General features: G+C 47.8%; 2 protein-coding genes across 3 annotated transcripts; both read left to right on the forward strand.

The window, feature by feature from the left end:
- The first annotated feature begins 1196 nt into the window (after window positions 1-1196).
- LOC133898458 (NAC domain-containing protein 83-like) lies at window positions 1197-4880 on the forward strand. 2 transcript variants are annotated; one of them, XM_062339162.1, is made up of 3 exons: window positions 1197-1789; window positions 1873-2153; window positions 3579-4273. In XM_062339162.1, the coding sequence occupies exons 1-3, from the start codon at window positions 1588-1590 to the stop codon at window positions 3642-3644; spliced, it is 549 nt and encodes a 182-aa protein (XP_062195146.1). In that variant the 5' UTR covers window positions 1197-1587; the 3' UTR covers window positions 3645-4273. The 2 variants fall into 2 exon arrangements, with proteins under 2 accessions (XP_062195146.1, XP_062195145.1); XM_062339161.1 differs by lacking the exon at window positions 3579-4273 and adding an exon at window positions 4293-4880 and having other exon boundaries at window positions 1208-1789.
- Window positions 4881-21119: 16239 nt separating this feature from the next.
- LOC133898885 (pyruvate dehydrogenase E1 component subunit beta-1, mitochondrial-like) lies at window positions 21120-26471 on the forward strand. Its single transcript, XM_062339690.1, has 14 exons — window positions 21120-21311; window positions 21394-21471; window positions 22406-22486; window positions 22563-22589; window positions 22699-22761; window positions 22855-22941; window positions 23371-23496; window positions 23872-24005; window positions 24085-24157; window positions 24269-24334; window positions 24976-25014; window positions 25120-25244; window positions 25359-25473; window positions 26061-26471. Exons 1-14 carry the CDS (start codon window positions 21273-21275, stop codon window positions 26127-26129), a joined length of 1122 nt encoding a protein of 373 aa, XP_062195674.1. The 5' UTR covers window positions 21120-21272; the 3' UTR covers window positions 26130-26471.
- The last annotated feature ends 1415 nt before the right edge of the window (window positions 26472-27886 follow it).

Here is a 27886-nt window from a genome sequence, read left to right on the forward strand (position 1 = left end):
CTGTCGATCCTAGATAACCACCATTTGCAGGTTTTATAACTCAGAGATGCCATTGCCGTGCACTGTATCGTGCATGGGCCCACTCGCCTAGTTGTGGATGTGGGCCCCACCCTCTAAGATTTTGTTCAAAGGCAAGTGCTCAAAAGAGGGAAGGAAGAGGAGCAGGAAGGAGAAGATGGTACCTCCTAAGCAAAGCGCAGCAAAAGAGGAGCAGATGAATCATTTGAGCAAGAAAAGGGAAGGCCAACCAACCAGCTGATCGATGCCCTGCAAATTCACACTAGCTTGCGCGGCTTCCATGTACCATATATATATATAATAATGGGCTTGATTAATTAACTATTCAGAGATGCTGCATGTGGTAAGAAAGCACTGATTAGTGGAGAGCTAATGGAGGGCAGTTGGTTCTTGCCTGACAACAACGAGGAGCAGATCTTAGGGGGCTACCGGCTGTAACTCAATTGAAGATTAGAGGTGAAAGAGAAGAGAGAGAGAAGAGAGAGAAAGAGAAGATAGAGGTGGAGGAGGAAGAAGAAGAGGTGAAGAAGAAAGAAGAGAGAGCCCTCTGGGTATCAGGTCTGCCTACGCCGCAAGAAGTGCACTAGCTAGCGCCAAATCTGCCGGACAGATTGGTGATAACTATGTCCGTTAAGCAAGATCGGATTCGAGTTTGAGTGCTTAATTAATTCGCCTAGTGTTTTAACATTTTCCATGCACAACCGGAAACAGTATCGAGCAAATCGTAAAAAAGAAAAAAAAAAAGAGAGGCCATGCGCAGAATAACATAAACCAAGCTTGGCAGGAGCAGGGTATTGCACTTCTGCGCTTGTTTGCCACGCAAGAGAATTTCAGCTCCATTTGGAACGCATGAAACTTTCTCGGTTCCTACGGGAATTAAAATATCTCATGTGAAGTTTTTACAGAATCCTTACATTCCAGATAAGTCCAAAATAGTATATAAATTCTGCCTTCAGAAAAAAAAATTGGTGCACATCAAAATTTACGAGGCGTGATTAAGTTGGATCCCAGCCGATTTGATTCCCAGAACAAGCCACATCCAGCCCTCAAATCAAGTGCTCCGGTCAAAATTGGTGGATGGTTTATCCGCTGCAGGAAAACGAGCAACAGTTTCCACATCGCTGTAGTGGGAGCAGGCAAGTAACCTGCTGAGAAATTCTGGAAGGAATTTATGGTGCCGGCGAGCGATGGGCTTGTCAGGTCGGAGAAGGCATCCCGAGTTACGCCACACCACAGGGAGGGAGGGAGGGAGGCGCCGAGGAGGAGGATGGAGTACGCTTGACGCCACAGGAGATCCTATAAAGCCCGACGCCCTTTCCCCCCTGCTCCCTCCTCTCCTCAGAGCCTCTCTCTCTCTCTCTCTCTCTCTCTCTCTCTCTCCATGGACGTGCCAAGCAGATGCACGGCTCCTGCTCACCACTCGTTGCTCGCCAAGTGAACAGAAGCTGCGAGCGAGCTGCCCTGAGCCCCTGACCAGCTGACCTGTACTGCACAACAGCTACCTAGCTATTAGCTGCCTAATTAAATAAGCTAGTGGTGTAGCGGTAGCTAGCTGGTGATTTTTTGGCCATGGAGAGAGCGCCGGTGCTGGTGAGGCACGCCGGCGGCGTGGCGGCGCTGAGGCAGCTGCCGCCGGGGTTCCGGTTCAGGCCGACGGACGAGGAGCTGGTGGTGCAGTACCTCCGCCGCAAGGCCTTCGGCGTCCCGCTCCCCGCCGCCGTCATCCCCGTCGTCCGCGACCTCTACGGACTCGACCCCTGGGACATCTCTGGTACATACCATACAACACTTTCAAATCCCGAAAAGCACGCCATGATGCTGTTATAAAGTTTCGATTTTTGCATGTGGATCCAGGTGCAAGCGAGGGGGAGAAGTACTTCTTCGCCGTCCGGCCGGCGGCCGGCGCCGGGTGCGACAAAGCGGGCGGCGGGTGCGGTAGGGCGACCGCGAGCGGGCGGTGGAAGCCGGCGGGGAAGGAGAGGCCGGTGGTCCTGTCCCCGCCGCGCGGCGGGAGCCTCCTCGTCGGCGTGAAGAGGGCGATGGCGTTCGCGCCCCGGCGGAAGAAGGCGTCGTCGGCCCTGACGGCGGGCTGGGTCATGCACGAGTACCGCCTCGCCGCGCCGCTGCACAAGAACGTGAGTAATTCTTTACACGCCGTTTGTTTGCTCGCCTTAACTTCGTTCATTCCCATGTTTTGCTGTGTTAATTTGTGTAACTCGTAGCGGTGTAATTAGATGCAGTTCACAGTCACTCAAAGTTACCGTAGTCATACTTAAGGCTCGGCAAAATTAGATTTTGCTGAGATCGAGAGATTAAAGTTTCGTTGGCTGAGCTATAGCTTCCAACTTCATGCCAGATTTTAAAAAAATAAGAACAAGATGGTTTCTCTAATTCCTTTAATGTGCCTACAAATTCAGTTCTATAAATTTATAGAGCTAGGAATACTCAGTTCTAAGAATTCTCAAAGCTAGAGCTCTAATAAATAGTTAAGTTGCAAAACGAGGATAAACCCATCTACCAACATGCAGATAAATAGTGAGACTCGAACTATGAAACCAAGCCGTGACGGAGCTTGGTTGTGGCTAAGGTGGGCCATGGCCCCTGGTCCAATATAAACATGTAAATTAACAGGTATATGGAGTGTTATTTAGACTCATGTCATATATTTCTGCTATCCGGTCCCTGCTGCAGATTAACCCATTTTACTGACCTCTGCTGATTTTTGGCCTAACCTCCGTCACTAGAACCAAGTCATGCATAGACTCGTAGTGGAGCGTGCATCTAGTGTAAAGTAGTTTTGGCACATCCATTTTGTAGTTTTCCTACCTAATCAAACTAGCACGATGGATGCTATTACCGCAAAATGATGTATGTCCATGTTCTCCATTAGCTACCTTACAGCGTTATATCTGCCACAATCAACTTCGATTGATTGGCAGGCCTGTTTAACTATAGAACATAGGACATCAACAGCCTAATTCCCTCTTCTAGAAATCATGTATAGTTCATCCTCAGGTTAAACTTGTTTGAGTGAAACCATCATACACGTTCGTTCGTATATACTCCCTCCATCCAAAAATACATTTCATTTTAGAAAAGTTATAAATCTTGTATATTTTGACTAACAATTTGTCAAATTATATGTATATTTAGTGTATAAAAATTGTATAATCAGATTCAAAATGCTTTCATATTAAGTTTCATAGGTACAAACAAAATATTTTACGAGTAAACAAAGGTCGAAGGCTAATTTTGAAGACCGGCCACAATTAAATACGCCTTGTGTTCTTTAACAGAGGGAGTACTATACTTAAGTTAGGCAGGCGGCAGGCGGCATAAGCTCCTCCGCTGAATTGATTAAGGAGGAGGAGAAGCATCTCGCAAACAGCAAACTGTCACGCCTTAATTACCTATCGTGATCGGTTATAAAACCGCTGTTTATTATATATATATACCGGTGGTTGCAGATTTATGCCGATTTGGAAAGGTGGTTGTACTGAATTAGTATTAGATGCTCGATCTTCTCTCTTCAGATCGAATTAATCTCCTTCTCTCTTCAGATCGAATTAATATATCCGGTGGTTGCAGATTTATGCCGATTTGAAAAGGTAGTTGTACTGAATTAGTACTAGATGCTCGATCTTCTCTCTTCAGATTAATCTCCTTCCGATTCGGACAAGCCGTCTTCTCCGTTACCTTGTTCTTCACCCTTCAACACCAACCAACCCATGCCAGCAACGTTTGATTAGCCTGCAAATACTACATATCAATTCGCTGGGTTGATTTACTGAACCGATCTACCGATTTCATTTTTAGATAATGGAAAAAAGTTCCGACCTTTTGCATCGGCTGATGCATACAGCCTTGCACTGTGTTGCGAGCTGCTAGCCGTTCCTGCACTTCTGTTCGTCAACAGACCTGCAGCTCTGAACGTACAACACACACAACTTCACGATCAGTACTGGTCAGCAGTCATCGATCATGCAGCCTGACGAGAGAATCCTATCGACTGTTGGAAGGAAATTGATTAGCACAGTACAGTAAACTGATGATCCCTGCAAAGCCAGGCCCAGTTTGGGCACTTGCATCCACTAGCTGTAGCTGTCTGAATGGCAACTTGCACTTGAACAGCACCACTCCCTAGTCCTCCCTACTGCCTTTGATTTGCAGCATCTGTAGCTCGCTCGCTCGCTCGCTGCTCGTGTGTCGCCATTGCTCTTGCTGGAACGTGCTTCGTGGCCAGATGCTGACGCTGACAGTTTGTGTTCATGCAGGGCTGCAGCCTGGCTCAGGCTGAAGGGGAGTGGGTCGTGTGCCGGATCTTCCAGAGGAGCAGGCCGACGAGGAGGCGAGCGCACGCCGCCGCGCACCGCACGATGCCGTCGCCGTCGCCGTCGTCGTCGCCGTCGTCTGCCAGCTGCGTCACGGATGGTTCGGACCAGGAGGAGGTCAGCAGCTAGCTAGCTAGCGGCCACAAGTTACCACAAGGGTGCAGCTGCTGCTACTGCTGCTGCCTCTCAAAGAGAGGCTGAAACTGAATTAGCCTAGCCTTAGGCGACCAGGAAACGAAAACGATGTGTCCTTTTCTTGCTTGCTCCAACATTTGTTTTCCTTTATTATTATTCTCCCTTCTTTTTCTCCGTGTAATGTAATGCAGTGTAATTTAGAGAGAAGCAAGGACCGGATGGATTAACAAACAAGTTCAGGTTCAGGAAGCTTCTAGGCGAGGGTTCAGAAGCCAAATATTGGGAGTATCTATGTGTAGTAGCTGCAGAAATGACCTCTGTATGCATGGTCTATTAGTAACCTGCAAGTTGTCCTTAATTTCTTTGTAATATTCAATACAAGGAAGATTAATCTGAGTGAAGCCGTAACAATTACATGGATGATAGGTAAAAGCATGAATCAAAGGGCTTAAACACGTGGTTGTACAAATAGCTGTATGTAAAATATTTCCCATTTTATTGGCACAATGATTGTTTATGTTCTTTCGGCTTTGGTCACAGACTATGGTCTGTTTGTTTGTCCTTCTGTTTTCGAGAAAAGTAAAAATAGAAAAGTTGTTTTTAATTTTAGTTGTTAGTTTTTACAATAAATTTTAATTTCTTAGTACATCATTTTTCAGAAAAACTACTCTCAACTAGCTTCTAGTTTATTTTTTAAAAAACAGATTTTTAGCTTTTTCAAAAATCACGTTACAACAATCCTATTTGTTTGGTTTTCTGACGACAAAAAAGGTAGAGCAAAAAACCAAACAAATAGACCCTATTTAAGTTAATGTACCATTTGAAGATTAAGTTAGTCAAAAAATATAAAGGCAAGCCAATATCAACATCAGATGAACAAAGATTCCTAGTCGCAAGAAAACAATAGTGTGCTTGCTCTATGTTCGCATACGCAATTCCCACAAGAATGGGGGATAACCCTTGCTACGAAGAATTGTTTTTTTTTTGTCAGTTCCAACAAGGAATAGTGTCGGTGTATTTAGAACCAGGGGTCCCTAAGTCCCGAGGCCAAACCGGCCGCCCACCACATATCACCACCCTGCAAGGTAAAAGCAGAGACTCGGGAGAGGGTGCTCGGGGCTGCGCGTGGCAGCCCCCGAGGACTCGGTGCCCCGAAGGTCCCTCTAAAGTGCTCGGGAGAGGGTGCTCGGGGCTGCACGTGGCAGCCCGCGAGGACTCGGTGCCCCGAAGGTCTCACTCAAGTACTCGGGAGAGGGTGCTCGGGGCTGCACGTGGCAGCCCGCGAGGACTCGGTGCCCCGAAGGTCTCACTCAAGTACTCGGGAGAGGGTGCTCGGGGCTGCGCGTGGCAGCCCCCGAGGACTCGGTGCCCCGAAGGTCCCTCTAAAGTGCTCGGGAGAGGGTGCTCGGGGCTGCACGTGGCAGCCCGCGAGGACTCGGTGCCCCGAAGGTCTCACTCAAGTACTCGGGAGAGGGTGCTCGGGGCTGCGCGTGGCAGCCCCCGAGGACTCGGTGCCCCGAAGGTCCCTCTAAAGTGCTCGGGAGAGGGTGCTCGGGGCTGCACGTGGCAGCCCGCGAGGACTCGGTGCCCCGAAGGTCTCACTCAAGTACTCGGGAGAGGGTGCTCGGGGCTGCACGTGGCAGCCCGCGAGGACTCGGTGCCCCGAAGGTCTCACTCAAGTACTCGGGAGAGGGTGCTCGGGGCTGCGCGTGGCAGCCCCCGAGGACTCGGTGCCCCGAAGGTCCCTCTAAAGTGCTCGGGAGAGGGTGCTCGGGGCTGCACGTGGCAGCCCGCGAGGACTCGGTGCCCCGAAGGTCTCACTCAAGTACTCGGGAGAGGGTGCTCGGGGCTGCACGTGGCAGCCCGCGAGGACTCGGTGCCCCGAAGGTCTCACTCAAGTACTCGGGAGAGGGTGCTCGGGGCTGCGCGTGGCAGCCTCCGAGGACTCGGTGCCCCGAAGGTCCCTCTAAAGTGCTCGGGAGAGGGTGCTCGGGGCTGCACGTGGCAGCCCGCGAGGACTCGGTGCCCCGAAGGTCTCACTCAAGTACTCGGGAGAGGGTGCTCGGGGCTGCACGTGGCAGCCCGCGAGGACTCGGTGCCCCGAAGGTCTCACTCAAGTACTCGGGAGAGGGTGCTCGGGGCTGCGCGTGGCAGCCCCCGAGGACTCGGTGCCCCGAAGGTCCCTCTAAAGTGCTCGGGAGAGGGTGCTCGGGGCTGCACGTGGCAGCCCGCGAGGACTCGGTGCCCCGAAGGTCTCACTCAAGTACTCGGGAGAGGGTGCTCGGGGCTGCACGTGGCAGCCCGCGAGGACTCGGTGCCCCGAAGGTCTCACTGAAGTACTCGGGAGAGGGTGCTCGGGGCTGCACGTGGCAGCCCCCGAGGACTCGGTCCCCAGAAGGTTCGCCCAAGATCGTTCAAAGACTCAAAGGGCCCCGTCGCCAGAGTGTCATCCAGTCAAGGGCCCGATGCCGCATTTAATAGGCGCGCGTGGCCTGGCATTCTGACATCCTGACATTCTCGGCTGCCCACGCCCCAGTGTCAGACCCGGCCATGCCCTGGCTGGGGGGCGTGGGTTCATTAAATGCACGGGTCCCGTCCCGTTTCCACTTGCGCACCTCGGGATAACGTTACCAGAATCGAAGCACTCGGCCTGCCACCCTGCCCTGGCAGGAGAACAAGACAGAGTGGGCGCACCGGGCACCTCTGAGGCTGTCCGGTGGGCCTTTTTTTTTGTGGCACCCCGAAGCTTCCGCAGCGGCTAGTGGTCGAATGCGCGCCGCCTTCCTCCACCGCCCCTGTCACTTCGCCAAAATGAGATGATTAGGCCTTTCTCCGTGGCACCTGGGCATTGGCATCCCCTCTTTCCCATTCAGGATATGTCGAGGTCGGCGCATCTATAAAAGGAAAGGAAGGAGGACGCTAGAGAGGACGGAGAGACGAACAACGAAAAAGAGGAGGACAAGAGAAAAACAAGAGGTCAGTCGAAGAACAAGAAATCACCACCCCCGATCACAAGACAATCAAGAAACCAGCTAGCTAGAACATAAGAGCCTCCTGCTCTTTGTAAACAGCTCTCCCTCGAGAACCAGATATACCCTTGAAGGATCTCCTTCAAGGATAGATATAACACTCATACAGGAGTAGGGTGTTACGCCTCCGCGCGGCCTGAACCTGTCCAAAAACCCGGTGTCCCCGCAAGCCATCGCATTTTATTTCCTTTTCCGCTCATTTCCCGTGCAAGCTTTTCTAGGATCATCCCCCCGGCCGAATCTCTAAAAAGGGGTCTCTCGGGATCCCTGCGACAGGAGTTCACTCTCCGACAGCTGCGCCAGATATACCCTTGAAGGATCTCCTTCAAGGATAGATATAACACTCATACAGGAGTAGGGTGTTACGCCTCCGCGCGGCCCGAACCTGTCCAAAAACCCGGTGTCCCCGCAAGCCATCGCATTTTATTTCCTTTTCCGCTCATTTCCCGTGCAAGCTTTTCTAGGATCATCCCCCCGGCCGAATCTCTAAAAAGGGGTCTCTCGGGATCCCTGCGACAGGAGTTCACTCTCCGACAGCTGGCGCGCCAGGTAGGGGACGGAGGAGGGGCAGCCACTCCCGAATCCGTGGAACATCGAGCATCTCCGACGCTTCTACCCGTAGATGGTCAAGCTCGCGGTTCAGGTTGATAAGGCCGGGGGCTTCTCCTCGCCCGAGCAATCTGGAGGCTTCGCCCCGTATGGTAAATCGCTGTCGCCCAACCTTGTAAATATCGTACATTCAGTATTTTAATAAAGCAATCACTATGGCGAATTATTTCTCTGGATTCCCTATGTTTAACCTGTCTGGTGAGGTGCTCGGTTGTGCGAGAAAAAGTTCGCTCTCTCGTTTTTTCCCATTGATAAAAGAATCCCAATCGGTATACATGCGGGCAGTCGCCACTGACTTACGTCCGACATGGTAGGCAGTGGTATTCGGTGTCGTAACGGGCTCCCGGGTACTAACCGAGTTTCGGGGCGCCCTGGGTAATCCCATCACTCGAGCTGCTCGAGTAGGCCGGAGCTCAGGCCCCCGGAGCGAGCTGTCGGTGCTCGGTCTGGCCTGTCATACCCGGGCGCCACCGAACCATAGGACCTCTAGGTTATGCCTCTGACCGCCCTTGTCTTCCGGTTCGGGTATTCGAGAGGTCTCGGGTCGAAAAAACAAGAGCAGTCTAAGGCAAGTACCGCACTAACAGAGCGCACCAGACAAAGAAATTCTACATTTTCTCTATCAAGTCACAGGACAGTAATCACAAGCAGCTCGGCCGCGAGGGCTTCAATGCCCCGGTCTCTGGTCGGCCCCCAGGGTTCTTCGGGTGGTCCTACCGCCTAGGCTTGGGTGGTCGGGATCACCCGACCCTAGGAGCCTCGTATGCCCATGGGCGGTCGGGCGCTCCGTTGAAAGGATCAAGTTCCCGGGCCCCCGGGCTCGGAATCAACCCCTTCTGGGTCGGCTGGCCGGAAGGCCGACGGCTGCCCGGTGAGTGGTTATATTCAAACAAATCTGCTTTCAGTAACTTTATGTTCCCGAGTCATTCTCGGGGGCTCTCGCACTTTAATCTGCTCGGTGAGGTGGTCTCCTGGCCCGTGAACAAACCCTGCCGCGTGTCGGCCTTTTTCTAGAACGACAGAGCGGTTCGTAGAAAGGAGTACCGTGCGTGCGATAACGTTCGACCGAAGCCCTTCGTGGTGGTCGTGGTGGTCGGTCCGCTCTTAAGGACCCCGAGCGCTACCGGGTCCTCAGGTGCCCTGGGTAATCCTATCACTCGAGCTGCTCGAGTAGTCCGGAGCTCAGGCCTTGGGGGCAGGCTGTCAGTACTCGGTCCGGCCCTTTCTTGAGCCCGGGCACCACCGGACCGCGAGGACTCTTGGTCACATTCTCGCTCGCACGCGTCTCCCATCTACCGGCTGAGTGGTCGCAAGGCGAAAAGGTGTTCACAGGGCACGGCGTGTTCCGGACAGGGCTGTTCTATCTCCCGAGCAAGGAGTCTATGTCTTTGTTTCTTAAGCTAGGCAGTGCGGACTCACGAGAGCTTAAAAGCTGGCTGCGCCAACACACACCAGCGACTACAACTATTTCGTTTCTCGGGGATGGGAAGGTCGGGAGCGGCCCGACTGAGTACTCCTCGGGACTTCCAGGCAGAGCGCCGGAGGAAACATTAAGCGTACAAAGAAATTGGAGTTTCGAGCCCAAGGAAAAGCTGCCATTATATTCACAAGACCTGGACAAAGCTTTTTCTAAAGGTTCACTCCTACATCTGCAACAAAAAAGATAAGGGCGCCGACGGCCTAGTCTGCGGCAGAGGCGTCGGCTGAGTCTTCTGAGTCATCCCCGGGGGCTGGCGGTGGCGGCACCTCCCGCCTGAAGCCAGCCGCCACCACAGAGGCGGTACTACTAACCGCTGCCCGGGCGGCCTCCTCCTCAGCCTCGACCACTCCCTCCCGCGCCGGCTCCAGCGGGAAGTTCGGGTCCCTGCTTCGGTAGCAGGCCAGGACATGCTCAGCCACGGCATGAGCCAGGCCACGTCCCTCCCGGGCAGCGAGCTCCTGGACTGCCCAGGGCAGGGTCTCGAGGCGCTCGCAGACTTGCTGCAGCTCCAGCACTTGCCGTGCGGGGCCGTCGCCCTTCGTGTCGCCGACAAGCCGCCCAAGGCCGCCTTTCTCCATGGCCCGTCGCATCCGCCGGAGTATATCCTCCAGCATCTGCACCAGGTTAACCCGCGAGACGAAGGCCGCCTCGAGCTTCTCCTTGGCGACCCGCAGCTGTGCCTCAAGTCCCTGGTCCCCGGCCGGACCAGAAGAACCGCCAGCTGCGGCAGGGGCAGCATCCTGCTTCGCCTTGGCCACCACCTCGGACAGGGCTTGTTCACGGGCGGTCAGTTCCGCCTCGTGTTTCGCATTCTCTTCCGCCCTGGTAGCCGCGGCGGCCGCCGCGGCAGCTGCCTCGCCTTCCCGGCGACTCAGCTCGCCTTCCCGGCGACTCAGCTCACTCTCCCGCCGGGCCAGCGCCTTCCTGACCCTCCGGCACCAGCAGCTTCCTAATTTTGTCCGCCGCCTCCTCATTCCTCAGGCGAGACTCCGGCAAAACGCTGATCGGAGCCCGATCCCGGCGTCCCCCTCCGACCTTCGACATCTCGTCGGAGAAGAGGGTGGTTTTCGGTGGAAGGAGAGAGAAAAGTAGAAGCACGAAGGAAGCAGAAGCGCGAGTGCGAGGGAGCGTGAAAAAAGGGAACGGACCGATCCTTCCCCCCTTTTATATCTCAAAATTCAAAAACTGCCGCCCCGACGGTTCGCTCGGCGAAGTGTCGCCTCGATCGACGCAACTGACAGGCGAATCTCCCGCCGATCGCGCGATGTCAGCATTTTGCCAGGCGTATTTTCCTCGATCTGCGCGGCAACCGCACGGGCCGCCCGTATGATTATCACACCCCTCGGAAGTTGTATGGACACGCGTCCACTCATTTGCCCGTTGGGGTCTGCTTGATGTCTAGAAACCGCAGGGGCCACCTCCGGAAAGCTTGCCGCGTGGCATTCGGCCCGCCTTGACCTCGGTCGCGACGAAGGGCCCATTCGCAGTCTCTGTCCCATCGGCTGCCAAACGGGCCCGGGGGCTACTGTCGGTGTATTTAGAACCAGGGGTCCCTAAGTCCCGAGGCCAAACCGGCCGCCCACCACATATCACCACCCTGCAAGGTAAAAGCAGAGACTCGGGAGAGGGTGCTCGGGGCTGCGCGTGGCAGCCCCCGAGGACTCGGTGCCCCGAAGGTCCCTCTAAAGTGCTCGGGAGAGGGTGCTCGGGGCTGCACGTGGCAGCCCGCGAGGACTCGGTGCCCCGAAGGTCTCACTCAAGTACTCGGGAGAGGGTGCTCGGGGCTGCACGTGGCAGCCCGCGAGGACTCGGTGCCCCGAAGGTCTCACTCAAGTACTCGGGAGAGGGTGCTCGGGGCTGCGCGTGGCAGCCCCCGAGGACTCGGTGCCCCGAAGGTCCCTCTAAAGTGCTCGGGAGAGGGTGCTCGGGGCTGCACGTGGCAGCCCGCGAGGACTCGGTGCCCCGAAGGTCTCACTCAAGTACTCGGGAGAGGGTGCTCGGGGCTGCGCGTGGCAGCCCCCGAGGACTCGGTGCCCCGAAGGTCCCTCTAAAGTGCTCGGGAGAGGGTGCTCGGGGCTGCACGTGGCAGCCCGCGAGGACTCGGTGCCCCGAAGGTCTCACTCAAGTACTCGGGAGAGGGTGCTCGGGGCTGCACGTGGCAGCCCGCGAGGACTCGGTGCCCCGAAGGTCTCACTCAAGTACTCGGGAGAGGGTGCTCGGGGCTGCGCGTGGCAGCCCCCGAGGACTCGGTGCCCCGAAGGTCCCTCTAAAGTGCTCGGGAGAGGGTGCTCGGGGCTGCACGTGGCAGCCCGCGAGGACTCGGTGCCCCGAAGGTCTCACTCAAGTACTCGGGAGAGGGTGCTCGGGGCTGCACGTGGCAGCCCGCGAGGACTCGGTGCCCCGAAGGTCTCACTGAAGTACTCGGGAGAGGGTGCTCGGGGCTGCACGTGGCAGCCCCCGAGGACTCGGTCCCCAGAAGGTTCGCCCAAGATCGTTCAAAGACTCAAAGGGCCCCGTCGCCAGAGTGTCATCCAGTCAAGGGCCCGATGCCGCATTTAATAGGCGCGCGTGGCCTGGCATTCTGACATCCTGACATTCTCGGCTGCCCACGCCCCAGTGTCAGACCCGGCCATGCCCTGGCTGGGGGGCGTGGGTTCATTAAATGCACGGGTCCCGTCCCGTTTCCACTTGCGCACCTCGGGATAACGTTACCAGAATCGAAGCACTCGGCCTGCCACCCTGCCCTGGCAGGAGAACAAGACAGAGTGGGCGCACCGGGCACCTCTGAGGCTGTCCGGTGGGCCTTTTTTTTTGTGGCACCCCGAAGCTTCCGCAGCGGCTAGTGGTCGAATGCGCGCCGCCTTCCTCCACCGCCCCTGTCACTTCGCCAAAATGAGATGATTAGGCCTTTCTCCGTGGCACCTGGGCATTGGCATCCCCTCTTTCCCATTCAGGATATGTCGAGGTCGGCGCATCTATAAAAGGAAAGGAAGGAGGACGCTAGAGAGGACGGAGAGACGAACAACGAAAAAGAGGAGGACAAGAGAAAAACAAGAGGTCAGTCGAAGAACAAGAAATCACCACCCCCGATCACAAGACAATCAAGAAACCAGCTAGCTAGAACATAAGAGCCTCCTGCTCTTTGTAAACAGCTCTCCCTCGAGAACCAGATATACCCTTGAAGGATCTCCTTCAAGGATAGATATAACACTCATACAGGAGTAGGGTGTTACGCCTCCGCGCGGCCCGAACCTGTCCAAAAACCCGGTGTCCCCGCAAGCCATCGCATTTTATTTCCTTTTCCGCTCATTTCCCGTGCAAGCTTTTCTAGGATCATCCCCCCGGCCGAATCTCTAAAAAGGGGTCTCTCGGGATCCCTGCGACAGGAGTTCACTCTCCGACAAATAGAATAATATTTGCATACGAAGATAAACTAACTCTTTGCTGATGTGTAATGAACTAGCGTTATTAATAAAACATCTAATCCTTGTGCAGATTTAGGCAGATGTTACCTATCAATGATGTTGAGGTCCAAATTTTAAATCGAATAGTGCTTTTTGTATTAGCCTGAAAAAGAAAACCGCACCAGACCTGATTCCACGTGTCATGTGTGGTTACTAGTGCATTAGCGTCGATCAGCCTGCCAACTATTCACTAGCTTTATGATCTTGTATATGCAAGCAATTTCATAAATTAGTGTCTAAAGGATCCACACGATTTGGAACTATACATATAAGGCATCTGGACATAGTTTTCAATTTACAAAATTAATAATTACTTTTTTAGTACATATCAAAAGATTTAATACAACTATGATGATATAGAAGTACATTTGTTAGTAAAATTATCAATGTCATTCTCGTACGGCAAATCCAAATACTCTCATGTGCAGTGGGCTGTTGCATATATGTACATTGTAGGACGACATCCATCCATTGAACCAATGAAGTAGCACCAATTAAAGACATCACCTTGTCCTTGTGGCATTGATAATATGAGGAACAAACTGGAGCTAAAAGATGTAGAAATGGGCAACCACCTTGAGGTGGTGCGGAGTCATACAATTACGAGTACTTTTGGATCTCTTGTTGTCGTTTTATCTTGCTTGGCTAGGCAAGAAATCGAATGTTTAGTTGTCTTGCTCGCTGCCTACGCTTTCTAAATTTACTTCGTCAGCTCGAACGAGCTAAAACCGCTCTCTGTAGCTGGTCTCGCCGAGCGAGAAGAGCTGGACGAGCAAACCAACCAAACACGCCCTAAGATTCCACTTATTAGGAATTAAATCCTAATATTTACTTTTATACATATATGCGCTTTTAGTGGTAAAAAATAGAGATTAAAAACTAAAAATAATAATAATATAATTAGAGAACAGGATAAGGGTTGCGAGGGACGACTGGACTAGTGGCTAGAGGAGTGGATGGATGCTTTCCAATGTGCCAAAAATGCGAGAGCTTGATCTCGATCAGTGCGAGTGTGTGGGGCCGGCGACAGGCACTGCCTTAGCCAAGCGTATCTATGCTAGATCTCGCTTTGAACAATAAACGCCACGGATCACATCACAACAGCGACAACAGGGCCCAAACTAATTATATACTCACATGCTGCTAATAATATGGTGGTGCTCCATTTGCTTACCTAGCTGACTCACTGACCAGTAGGCCCAACTCCATGGAGGCAATTAACTGCTACTAATTCTTCCTTAACCATCTTGTTCTTTTCCTCTCTTTTCTTGGATCAGCAAGCAATGCGACGAGCTAATCCTTCATCTGTGCCGTGGGCCGTGGCAACCTCAGCTGATATTTATCCATGTTTCTCTCAAGGTTCAGGTTCTTAGCAAGTGGCAATCGCTTTCTGAACCTGAGTGTTTTTCTTTCAGGGACAAAACACTTGCTCCCCAGTTCCCTGGATCCTAAAAATTGCACCTTTGGCCGCTGATGGCCAGCTGCTCGATCATGCGAGCGCGACAGCTTCGTTGCACTGCGCTGTACGTAGTCCGCGTTGCTTGAGGTCTCTGAACTCGTGCACAGGGACAGCTGCTGCGTACTGACACTGTGCACGCACGCAACAAGCTGCTACTGTGTGGCATGGTAGTCCACCCTGAGCCATGGTTTTCAGGCAAACGTCGTCTTCACCGACGGCGACGCGAAATCTGGCCTCGCGATCCGCTGCAGGAAGACTTGGAAAAGATGGAGCCACGGATGCATGACCGATCGATCGGTCCATTCCATCCAATGTTAGCCTTCCTTTGCGGCCGCTCGCGCGCCGGCCGGAAGAGCGGTCGGGTCGATGGATGTGAGGAGTTCAGCGGGACGGATGGGAGCTGAATTCTGCCGAGTGCGACATGGATGGCAACCATGGGAGGGAGGAAGGATGGAGTTGGAAGCTAGATGGGGAACAATTGGCGTGCATGATGGCGACGCTTGAAATAATCCGCAGGAGCTGCTACTGCAGATAGCCTGCCCTGGACGTCGTCTGTAGCTCTTGAATACGCCGGGCCGGCCTTGGGGTCCAAAATGGTCCATGGATTACATACTGATCATTCCAGTAGCAGCAGCTGTCTCAAGCAGGGAGGAAGATGATGTTACTAGTACTTAGCTGCTCCAAGTCACGAAGTGCGATCGACAACTGCCAAGTGTGAGCAACTGATGTGTGTTGCTTTCAGCTGCCTGAGATGATGCTGCAAACCGTGGACTTGTCTCTGCAACGCCGAAATCGCCTAGTGAGATGATTCGATCCTCCTCGCGTGCAGTTGAATTCGATCGTCACTAACAATGCGAGATTGCTGATGGATACTGGTTATATAGTTTGCGATTCGAGGTAGATCAAGACTGGACGCCACTTGGAAGTTCTGTAGAAAATAAACACACGTACAGTACACTCCACATGCTTAACTATTTACAAGGTGCAGTCTCTCTCTCTCTCTCTCTCTCTGGTCATTCAGGGGTTGCTTTCAGGTGATAATGCAGCGATTCCATCGGTCCCTGTAGCCAGAACAGAGAACAGAGTGAGTGCGTGCAGTAACCCAACTGCTGCTGCTGCTGGTTGCCGGGAGTTTCAGTAACTCCTTGGGCCACACCAGGCAGACAGGCTTCTAAATGCGAAACTCTAATCGCGTACTTGACCCTCGCACCGTACCTGATTTGACGTTTGTTAATTCGGTGATCAATTGTATTAGCGTATAGTACTCTACTCTGGACGATCGATCAGCATATATCCGACAGCGCCGGTGAGACTTCCCTTTCGGTACAGCTAGCTCATCACCTGGCCTCTTGTATAGTTCGTCACCGACGACGATGATCAAGCATTCATGCCATTCTATCACAGGGACCACAAAATAAGATGGGCGCTCCATGGATGGGGCAAGTTAATGACCATACATTATTAGGACTTGATAGTTCTAATGATCATCCAGCTAGTTGTCGGTCGATGCATATCTATCTGAATGTCGGTTCCAATCGGATACGGAACTCATCGTAGTTAAGATTTTTATATCTAATTTCTCATAAACTAAGTTTATATATATATATATATATATATATATATATAGCATATTTTGTACTTTCGGAGTATGTACTCTCACATACGTATTTCATAACATAGGAAGTATTTTATGTGATAAATGATATGTACATAAAGAATGTGAGTATATAAGATCATCCAAATTGTATAAGATCATTCAAATGGTATATATATTTTGTTATTGATTTGTACATATTTTTATATATTACATTTTATGTACAAATATGAAGGTATTATCAAATTCTATTAAAATTGATGGATTTCTTTTCAATTTGGTCATGTAATTCATATTGGAGAATCTTAGAATGAGTATATAAGTATACTTATAGTGATAAATGAGTATATCCAATTCATTTATGTGATATATTTTGATGAAGTTTTAGAATCATAAAGAAGTTACGTCCATATAGTTACAGCATAGTGAACATCGCAGTTACAATATGGTGAAGATTGCAGTTACAACATGGTAAACTGCAATGTTCTCTGGTGGTGGTAGACACTTTAGTTACAACATGCTGAACACTATAGTTACAACATAGTCAATCAGTACAGTTGTAACATGAAAAAATAAAATCAAATTAATTGCATCATGCAACAAAAAACAGTTACAATATGCATAGGCACAAAATAGCATATATATATATATATATATATATATATATATATATATATATATATATATATATATATATATATAGTTGGAGCTCTACTTCGTCGTGATCTTTAAAAAAATCTTCTGTTTCTCTATCTCATTTATCTTTTCATCGAATTACCTAGGATCATATATGAGGAACATGGGCGGATCTATCCTGAGGCCTCAACCCTCTTACCCTCACGGCGCACTTGAGAGCCCCACAAGCTCTTTCTTTCTTTCTCTTTTTTGCAAGAGAATAAGAAAGGAGATGATGAACGAGAAGGAAGAGAAGAGCAGCACTCGTCTGCCTCCGCCACTTATGAAGTTTTGAGAGACATGTACGTCTGTCGAAGATCTATCTCATGTTGATTGGTATCGAACGGCTCCGTCCATGACCAGGCATGAAACCAATCATGCAGATTCATGATGATGTCGTATACACACGTCCTTTTATGTTTTTTAACATATACGATCGATCTGGGTCGATGGAACGTACAGCTACTCGTGCATTGTCTCGTATTCGATGGAGTTAATTGAGAGCCTGGCCCGCCGGTGAGTACGTTGCGCGCGTTTTTTGCATGCATGTTTTATGGATCTATCAATTCCAAATATTACTTTCTAAGTCAAATATTTTTATCCTTGATCATCAAATTCTAAGTAAGTATAAATATTAACAACGTAAGATTAATATTACTGGACATTATTAAAAAATATTTTCATAATATATGATTATTTCTATATAAAATAATATATTTTTATAAATATTGCTAGTTAAAATGTTATATTAAAGAACGTATCGATATCCTAATATAGGTAAATTTAGCGTAGGTGACTACATATGCACCGACACAAGCGCATGTAGTATGGCCAGCCATCTAAGCCCAACTGTCACTGCTGCCATGCTGTGCTTGTATGCATGCATGGGCGCTGATGGGCCCATAAATTCTATTCCGCACGTGACCGTTGAAACTCAAGTCGTGGACGACGGTAACGTGAGGCTCACATAATTTAATTTTTTCTCAAAATATTTTGAGCAAAACTTTTTTAGTATAATTTTTTTAGCTAAACTTTTCTCGTACATTTTTTTAAAAAAATACAGGGAGAGAAAAAGATTATGAAAATGGAAAGGTGGGGGACTGTTGAGGTGGTGCTGCGAGCGCGCGAATTAGGTGTGTCCTGATGGGCCTGGGCATGCAGATCGGCCATGCATGAGCGCTATGAACTGTACAAGCCCAACTTCCCTTGAAAAAAATGTACAAACCTAACGATCGATTCCTAATTAATGCGTACATGTCGACCGGCCAGCTACCTGGCACGCGTTAGTTCTTACTCGCCGGAGCTCCGATCCCTCGATCGGCCGCCAGGCCCGCCGTCGCCGGCGCGTCGAGAACGACGAGAGAGGTGAGGTGCATTTTATTTTGATCCCATCGTGAAGTTCAGGGTAGATCCCATCATGAAATAACGAGCTACACTTTTCAACGGTAACCAACGCAGAGTAGCCTCGGTCTGTAGGGGCTCTTCTTCTCCCTTCTTCATTTTCACATTATATTTCTCATTTCCTTCTCCTTACTTCCACTCCACGTCTAACCTTTAATAGAGTTAAATAATTTTCAGCAGATACTTAAAATTTTATCCTATATAGTATTATTATAACATTATCTATTTATTTCATCTTCAACAACTACCTTATTTTCTACCTTCTATTATTTATCTCCTCCTTTTAAATTCACAGTTATACACTGTAAATAATGTTACGGATCCTTAAAATGACCAACAAATTTACCGTTCTTCAGCTGGAGCGTTGAAAACAGGATCCGCTGGAGAGGGATGCTGCGAGCGATGGCCAGCAAAATGAGCGGCGCGACAGCGTTTTGCGGGCTCTGCTGGAGCTACCTTTACAGCAGGTAGTGGCCGTGTAGATCCGCCCCTCTTCTCAATGGAGTAACTCCGTACTGCTGCTGAGTCTCTGTCTGCCACATGACATTGCAGAGCTAGAAATTTTGGTTTGGCGAATTGAAGCTTTTTTGGTTTGGGAAGTACTTAATTTTAGGTTCAGAAAATTGGCTAGTGATTCATGCGCCAGCTTCACCGAGCTATATGTCAAAGAGAGATCCAAAAAAGGCAATAAAGAAAGAAAGATGACTTGCAGGGTGGATGGAACACCAATCTACTTACCTGTGGCCGCCGGGCCCAGCCCAGACCGGCTCATAATCTATACCTGTTGGCTGTAGCAGTTTGGCCCATGCATGGTCAACGAGCAACATACACCAATTCGAGTACTCCAATGTCCAAATCCAAGCTGGTGGGCCACAAGGGCCTGTGAACACAAGGGGGCGTGACGTACCCGTTGCTCGTGGAGCCGGAGGTTTCGTTAATCTCTTTAGTAGATGTATGTATATAAGTAAATCTAGGGTGTATGAGTGTATGTAGGATATAGTGTGAATTCAGATATTACAGTTGTATTATGGTGTTGAGGCTTAAAAAATACTCCAATGTGAAGGCTAAAAAAATGTACTTACAATGCGATTATCCTATGAGGAAGAAACGAAATACAACAATGGGTACATTATTGGTCTGACTACCATATGGGATTAGGATAGTTCGACAAGTTGCTTTTTTTTACTATATACTCTCACTCATGTTAACAGGGCTACTGTAGGCGTTTGTTGTTTTCTTATTATACCTCCACTTGACACAGTGTAATCCGGAATTCTTTTATTTTCATCTTCCTTCCGCCTTCTCCTCAATGGTGCTACAGTCGGTAGAGGGTCTTAGCCCATCCAACCCCTTTTAGGACCTGTTTGGAAGGAGAGTGAATGCTGTGGAAAATTTCAGAATTTAGTTCAAATTTACACTAAATCCTAAGGTTTTGGATCCTAAAACCCTCTTTCCAAACAGGGTCTTGGATCCACTGCTGATCGCTGAGGATTATACTAGTACTCTAAAACTTTCAGATTAGGGCTGACTCAATTCAATATTACCAGTGGCTATGTCCATCAATTGGACCCCTCTAGTAGTGGGCCGGAGCAAAGAAGAGCAGACCACCACCGATTTGACTAAAAAAAGGATAGTTTTTTGTGACATAACAAAAAAGAATAATTAATATATAAAGCTTACGTTAATCGGTTGATTAGAGTTAATTGATCATCATGAAGCAAGGAATATAATAATTGATAAGAAAAAGGCTGATTATATTTAATCATACTCCCATTAAGCAAACAAAGCAGAGTTGGATTATTCCTCCTGCTAGTAGCTACTATTAAAGTGAGCATCCAATCAAATTGGCAAGTAAACAAAGATGAATGCTGGTTCGTTGGATCCCAGCCTCCGTGATGGCATCGCGTACGAGTCACGCATACTCCCATCTATTTTTTTAAATTTTTTTTGACTATGTATCATATATAATAGCTGTACATATCAGTAATTATTAAAATTTTAAAATTATGAGTTGTATTTTGACTCAATAGACGTTCATATTCTCATGTGTCTTTTCTATATCATCTTAAAGCCTAGTTAATTTATGATGGCCTAAATATGTAACATCCTTTTTTTTAACTATATATATTGATTGTTAAAATGCTAGACCCATCATATATCCCTGTCAAATCCGGGCAGCTGCGACAATGAGAAGAGGGCGACATCGATGTGTCGACGGCGTTGGCAGTTGGCGCTCGCCGTCGCCAGTACACCACCAACAAGTGGAAATATGGCCCCTGCCGACGGCGACCGGTTGACTGGCTCTCCGGCACGCCGGTTGGCCAAATTTATGGCCGCCCCCATCGGTTCGATCCGTCAGCAACTGGAGCCATCAACGTTCCTCTCTCTCTCCCTAAAAAAAATATGTACGTTTTTTTTTTGAAAAGGATAAGCCACTGCGTTTCACAAAAATGCACGTACATATCCCTAGAACATTCCCGTTTTTGTGTACGTCAGGTCAGCGGGTACGTTGCACTATTTTTGGTGCGGATCTTTTGGTACGTTTGCATCACCGCAACGTCTCGTTCCATCCAAGCGGCGCGGCGTCCCACCCCCTGTCTATTTTTCCCACTGATATCAACAGTGAAATCAAGCTATGATAAGATAGACTTTAGTCGGTATATATAAATTTCATCAAGATACAGTCTGGTAGTAAAAGTCTAATTTGGAGTGATATTTTGATATTAATTCTAATTGTTAAAGTTTAGCCTAAGTCGTGATCAGATCTTGATTCTTTTATTGTCTAATACTTATATATCTGTTTATTTATTCATTATCTAGCATATTCTATAACTTTTTTATCTATTCATCTATTATAAATTTTAACCTAAATAAATAATATAATATCAGCTCAGGCTCGCATTCGGTAGTAGAATTTTCGTGTTTCAGAATTCAGAACCCCACCCACCCACCCCTCTCTCGCCGCCTCGAACCGAGTTCCTAGATAGACCCACGCCACGCCACGCCACGCCACGCCAAATCGAAGGAACGAACCCATCACCCCCTTCCCCCTTCTCGATCGGTCGAGGGCGTCGAAGATGCTGGGCGTCGCGCGGAGGCGGCTCGGATCCGGATGCGTGGGTGCTCCGTTCGCATCTCCTCGTCGGGGGGCTTTCCCGTCCCGGTTGGTCTCACCACGATCCGTTTCCGTCGGTGCAGGTTCTCGGCCAGCTGATGCAGAGACTCCGCCCGGCGGCTGCGGCGGCGGCGAGGACCTACTCCGCCGCCGCTAAGGAGGTGAGCGTCCGGCCGAACCCTCACCGGCCAGCTCGTGCGATTCCGCGGGGCGCGTCTGTGCGGCCTATCTGTCGTCAGGATTTTTTTTTCGTGCTTGTGAATGTGGATTCGTACTAGATTTCGCCTTCCCTGACTAGATACGTTTGCGCCTGTGCTAGAGTCGTTGGGTTGAGCCAACAGAATTATGCGTTGCGTTGCCCCTGGATTGGTTCGTGGCGGTTCAATTCTCGAAATGGTTGCTCAGTCGCGGGAATCTCAGGTGTTTCTGCTGTGAGCGTCCTTAGATGAGAGAAACTTCGTCTTGGTGAATGGTGATTGCGGTCGAGCTTGATGAATTGGATGGCATCTGTACCCAGAAACGGTTAGGTGGCATCTAAGTGGTTGAGTGATGGAGCAGCTGAGTATGAAACTGATAATTAGTAAGTTCACGGTGACAACCAGTGCAGCAGATTACGGATATACTTCGGTGCAGCTGCTGTATAGATAAATGGAGGACACCTGACATGAGCGTCTTGTGTATGGTGACTATCCTGGGTGTCTGAACCATACGCTGATTAGATGTTGGTTGATGTTTAGTGTGTACATTAGAAGCCTTGTTGATTTGGTTATGTTGGAAGAGCCTGATCATCTTATCATATGCTGTTACTTGTTCTGATATCTGCTCCTGAAGAGGCGGCGTTACGTTATCTTCACGTTTTGTGACATTTCACCTCTAAAATGGAAGATGGAATACATGCTCGTTGGGAACACCTCTAACATTGAATTGAATCCTTGTGCCTTAGGATCTCCAGGACAGCTGCTGTAGTTATACATCCTGTTAGGTTGTTAGTTCTAGAAAATGACATACTTCTCTAGACAAGTGCAAGTTCTTCTCTGTTATGCATACCTTGAGATGTGGCAAGTAAGTTTACACAACTATTCTTTTGCTTATTAGATGACTGTGCGGGAGGCGTTGAATTCTTCCTTAGATGAGGAAATGTCTGCAGATCCTTCTGTTTTCTTGATGGGAGAAGAGGTACCACCAGTAACTGCACTCGTTTGTTTTTCTCCCCTTCATTCTTTCGGCCTACTAATTGTCACTTCTGTGGTAGGTTGGGGAGTACCAAGGTGCATACAAGGTCAGTAATGTTTCTAAAGATCTATGCTGTCTTTTATCTCCTTGTGGCAACTGAAAATCAATATATGTGCTATTGGTATTGAGCTTATCTTCATTGGTGCTCTTTGCAGATATCAAAGGGTTTGCTAGACAAGTATGGACCTGATAGAGTTCTCGATACACCAATCACTGAGGTTATACCTGCAAAATGATAACCATTGTCCATTCATAAGTTGCCAGATTGATGTGATCACATTTTAATACTGATTTGCTTTGTTTCTGTTCAGGCTGGATTTACTGGCATTGGTGTTGGTGCTGCCTACCATGGTCTTCGACCAGTTGTAGAGTTCATGACATTTAACTTTTCGATGCAGGTCAGTTATCTAATGATGTCTGCAAATCACTATGCAAATTCTTTTAAAATATTTATTTGCTTGATTTGAAATTTGCTTTATTCCTTGTGGTTTTGTTCATATCTTTTGGCTTCTCCACCCATTTTCTTTGCATATTTTCAAACTGCAGAGGATTCCTTTTGTATTTTTCTGCTGGTTTTATATGAAGTTTTTGTTGCATAAATTATAATAATGTTCATGATTCTGAAACAATAACGTTCATGATTCTGATATTGTTCTCCATCTACAGCACCTTGTTGTATTTATTTGCTCTTTACATACCTTTGTGCAATAATGCTCACGTTATTGACTTCTTTTAGTATATCTGGATCTTTGAGAATATGAGTACATGCTGCACATTCCATGTGTTGAAAACCAAAGTCCCTTAATCAAACCCATTTGCATGTTCAGGCAATTGACCACATCATTAATTCAGCTGCCAAGTCGAACTACATGTCAGCTGGTCAGATATCTGTTCCTATTGTCTTCAGAGGGCCAAATGGTGCTGCTGCTGGAGTTGGTGCTCAACACTCACAGGTTTTTGACAGAAACTTGCCTGAATTTTGTTGTTCTGGCTGTTTTATTCTTTAGAATACAAGCATTCATGCCATATCATTTAGTGTTTTGAGCGTCTTGTGCTGACCCAAACATTTACAGAGCATAGAATAAATTGCTGAATCAAATTGTTCGTTACAGGAGTTGTTTATCTCCATACTGTAACAATGTTTTGTACTGTTCTAAAAAAATTAAAATATTAAACATGTGTTGAACTGAGCAAGAGTTATAAGCTTTAGTCTGCTTCAAAGTCTTACAGCGCATAACATCTTATGATTATTCTTCAGTTTTTTTAACTATTTATGGATCAGTATATTGTTGTACTTTGATGGAATTACTAACTGATTTAGTATGCAGTGCTATGCAGCTTGGTATGCGCATGTTCCCGGATTGAAGGTTCTAGCTCCATATTCTGCAGAAGATGCTCGAGGTTTGCTGAAAGCAGCAATCAGGGATCCGGATCCTGTTGTTTTCCTGGAAAATGAACTTCTGTATGCAACATCTCGCCCCGCTCAGCTGTTTTCTCTATTTTTGAGTTAACTTCTCATTTTAACAAGTTTTTTTCTGCAGTTATGGTGAATCATTTCCTGTTTCTGCTGAGGTACTTGATTCTAGCTTCTGCCTTCCCATCGGCAAGGCTAAGGTATGTTCTTGCATTTATGTAGTGTCAGTGAAGAGTTCAATTTGATCAGGCATTTCTTGATTTTGATTGTCTGGACGAATCTTATTTTTGTTCTTCCTTTTGTGTGCGTAGATAGAGCGACAAGGAAAAGATGTTACAATCACTGCATTCTCCAAGATGGTCGGATACGCCCTTCAGGTGTGTGAATACCAGATTTCTTTAGCAGATGGAATAACTGGTTGCTTAATATTTGTACATATGTTGACATATGTTCTTGCCCATCAGGTTTAATAGCTGTTATTGGAATTCAACTTGCTATTGACAAAGAGTGTAATTCCGATCTGTATCTGATTATGAAAGATGATATTTTTACACAAAAATTGCCAACTAGATCCATAATTCCACATATAAGGCATGATTTAGACCTTTGCCTAACCTGGCTTAGTAAGTCTAGGGGGAAGGATGCATGTTTGGTTACTTTGCCTACCCTTTTGGTTAAGGTGAGCAGTAATTTCCATTTCCTTGCTTCTGAGATTGGTTCCCCTCCACTAGTAAGGTTTTCCTCGCCCAACCTTGCCCACTAGCAACAAGGTTGAGCAAAGAAACCAAACATGCCTATAGTGCCACCTTGAATGCAAGGAATAGCTCTACATTAATCTCTGAAATTAGCCATTCCCTTTTCTAAATTATAGCTTTACTCTATTGCATTTTTTGACAAAAGAAACAAATTTTGTGAGAAATTGGATTCTATTTGGTTGACTGGATTTGTCAAGGTAATAGCTATATAAATATCCAGTTGATGGTTCTGGGTGCATTCTCATGTACTGTCATTTTTTCAGGCTGCAGATATACTGGCCAAGGAGGGTATCAGTGCTGAGGTAGTTTATTTTTGCATTCTTCTACAGTACAGTCTTATGTGACCAAATCTCTCTTCCCATGGATGCCATCACTGTTTCCTTATTGTCTGGTAATTCCCTGATCAGGTAATCAATCTTCGTTCAATTAGACCGCTGGATAGAGCTGCTATTAATGCATCTGTGAGGAAAACCAATAGATTGGTAACCGTTGAAGAAGGCTTCCCGCAACATGGGATTGGTGCTGAAATATGGTCCTTATCTCTCTCTCTCTCTCTCTCTCTCTCTCTGTGTGTGTGTGTGTGTGTGTATGTATGTACGTATGGTCTCGGCCTCTCATAATGGGTTAAATTGTGTCTTCTTTGCAGCATGTCTGTTGTAGAGGACAGCTTTGAGTATCTTGATGCACCAGTTGAAAGGATTGCTGGAGCTGATGTGCCCATGCCCTATGCTGCCAACCTTGAGAGGATGGCTGTTCCACAGGTCCATATTGCCTGTCCTTTTGCTTTCATTTCGAGTTTCCATAGGGATTTCATTTCACATGAATACGGCTACACAACTGTTTTAATTCTACAAAAGGAATGGGATAGCATTTTCGCTAGTAGCACCAGAAATAATACTACTGCACTGGATTTTCAGCTGTATTGCTTGCATGCATTTATGTACTGTAGTCTTCATTCTGTACAATCGATGGTTGTCAGACAGGATACTATGTGCGTGGCAAGCACATTAGAGTTGATTGCCGGTAGAATCTGAGGCGTTTGAGAAAATTGTAGCACAGTTAATAGATTTTGAAGATAAGACAGTAGCTATTGACCATAATCTCCGATAGGCGCATTGTATCCTCCATAGGATAGTAGGTTGTATGTCAGTAGCTTAGTAACATATTTTGCCCAGGGTATAGTTGAGAGTTTGGATAGGAAATGTTTCTTGGGATAGAGTTTTCAAGCTTAACTGAGAAAATGAGTTGTGGTTATGGTATTATAGTCTGTCTTATCAAAAGTGGGATCTTGTGATTAATCATTTCTCTGCGCTCCTCTTTTCACTATTTTTTGGTGCCGCACTTGTAGGTCGATGACATTGTACGAGCAGCAAAGAGGGCTTGCTACCGAGCGGTCCCAATGGCAGCAACGGCCTAGTTCACGACCCCTTCATTTCCCGATCTTCTATTTCGTTCTCTATGTCCAGAAAGATGTAACGCATAATGGTATCCACTACGGGACCACCCCAACTCGACTAGCGTGAGCTGATTTTGTAGAGCTGCCATGAGGTGTCCTGTTCTGTTTTCTTCCCTGCAGTCGGATGGCTGCATCTGTTGGTGGTTCAACTTGGATTTATGCTATTCCTGGAGGCTTACATGAAAGAACGATGTCAATAACATGTATGTAGTGGAACTCAAGAGATCCTGGAGTAGAGATTTTTGTTGCGCCTTTCTCTGATCTTTTTAATGTTATAAATTTATGGGAGTTGCTAATTTTCAATCGAGTGAAAACAAAAGTATGTTTTACTCGACAACAACAGTTAGATGAAGATTTAACGGTTATTAAAAAAATTGATTCATAGGTGAACATTATTAGATATATATAATTTTTTGATGTATGGTAGATGAAAATTCCTGATTGAGTCAGATCAAACATGATTTGACAGATAACGCGTCAAGTGAAATAAAGCCTTGATTTTAGTTGATTGAAGGCTAGTTAATCCGTAAATTTATTTATGGTCCAGCAACTCTGGTATGTTTTCCCAAGAGTGGGAGGAAGCATGATTCAGGCAATATTTGCTTCAACGAGAAATATCAAATAATGTGGTGTCCGAAAGTGAAACTGAGGCTGCGGGAATGGTGAGGTTCCAAGATTCTATCGTGTACAGGTGTGGTATATGAGTGTATCCAGAGAAAGCAACAGGTGGAAACCCGGGAGAGCAACACATCTGCGCTGCAACTTGCGTGCTGTGAGGCCGACATCTCCTACGGACCTACTTCTCCCTTTGAAAATACTAGACATATATATATATATATATAAAATCTTAACGCTAGATGCAAATCGTAATAAATGATCGCACGTTTGTACATCTATGATGGATTTTGTCACACGTATGAGGAAGAGATGTCTCTTGCCATCCATTCCTAACCCGTCACTGGATCTGGATGGATGATGTTATGGATCAGGTACTCCTTGGGCACTCGTCACCCCTTCCTCTCACTGCACACCTCTAGAGCAGTAGATCCTCGCCTCTTGGCCGCTATTTGCAGTAGGGGAGTGGACGGCCCTACGCCACCGATCAAATCCCAGAGGACGACTGTTCTTGCTGTGCTGAAAAAAGAGACGATTTTGCGAACCAGGTGCATCATTTTGGGAAGAGCAAGTGCCTTGAACCAGGATCCAAATCCTCTGTATTAAGCCAGATTTAAAACAGAAGAACACTGTTTGTACTTGTGCTACAATACTCTACACTAATTAATCATTTTTATTGTAGCTACAGTGGATTATCGTACTGTGCAAATACTTTTGTACTGTAGCAGTCAATTAGGATAGACGGCTGAGATTTCTCATCACATCCTCTGCAGTGACTCCTTCGTGCATCCGGATCGCTTGAACGAATGCATCACTTGACCAAACACGTCAAGGAACCGGACCCAATTATTATCGTCCTTTAGATTGACGCAAGAGTAGAAAGTACGGATGTGAGCCGCACCGGCAGTGGGCCCACGCGCTTCAATTCTTCTTTTTTTCCTCCTATCTTCGACTCGACGTGTTTTTACAAAGAAGTCCTTGGAAATGCAAACGAATGATTTTATGCGCAACATTCTCCTCCTCTCGGCGAACGAGCGTGCAGCTTAGATGGATTCTCGACAAAAATCGTACAGATCCCGAATGAATTTAACGCAAAACAGTTA

The sequence above is a fragment of the Phragmites australis genome, chromosome 18 (assembly GCF_958298935.1).
Source record: "Phragmites australis chromosome 18, lpPhrAust1.1, whole genome shotgun sequence".
Taxonomy (NCBI): domain Eukaryota; kingdom Viridiplantae; phylum Streptophyta; class Magnoliopsida; order Poales; family Poaceae; genus Phragmites; species Phragmites australis.

Coding starts and splice junctions, on each gene's coding strand:
- LOC133898885 (XM_062339690.1), top strand. CDS start 21,273: ATGCTGGGCGTCGCGCGGAGGCGGCTCGGATCCGGATGC. Junction 22,762..22,854: donor TCGATACACCAATCACTGAG/GTTATACCTGCA, acceptor GTTTCTGTTCAG/GCTGGATTTACTGGCATTGG. Junction 25,015..25,119: donor AGGAGGGTATCAGTGCTGAG/GTAGTTTATTTT, acceptor TTCCCTGATCAG/GTAATCAATCTTCGTTCAAT.
- LOC133898458 (XM_062339161.1), top strand. CDS start 1,588: ATGGAGAGAGCGCCGGTGCTGGTGAGGCACGCCGGCGGCGTGGCGGCG. Junction 1,790..1,872: donor CGACCCCTGGGACATCTCTG/GTACATACCATA, acceptor ATGTGGATCCAG/GTGCAAGCGAGGGGGAGAAG. Junction 2,154..4,292: donor CCGCGCCGCTGCACAAGAAC/GTGAGTAATTCT, acceptor GTGTTCATGCAG/GGCTGCAGCCTGGCTCAGGC.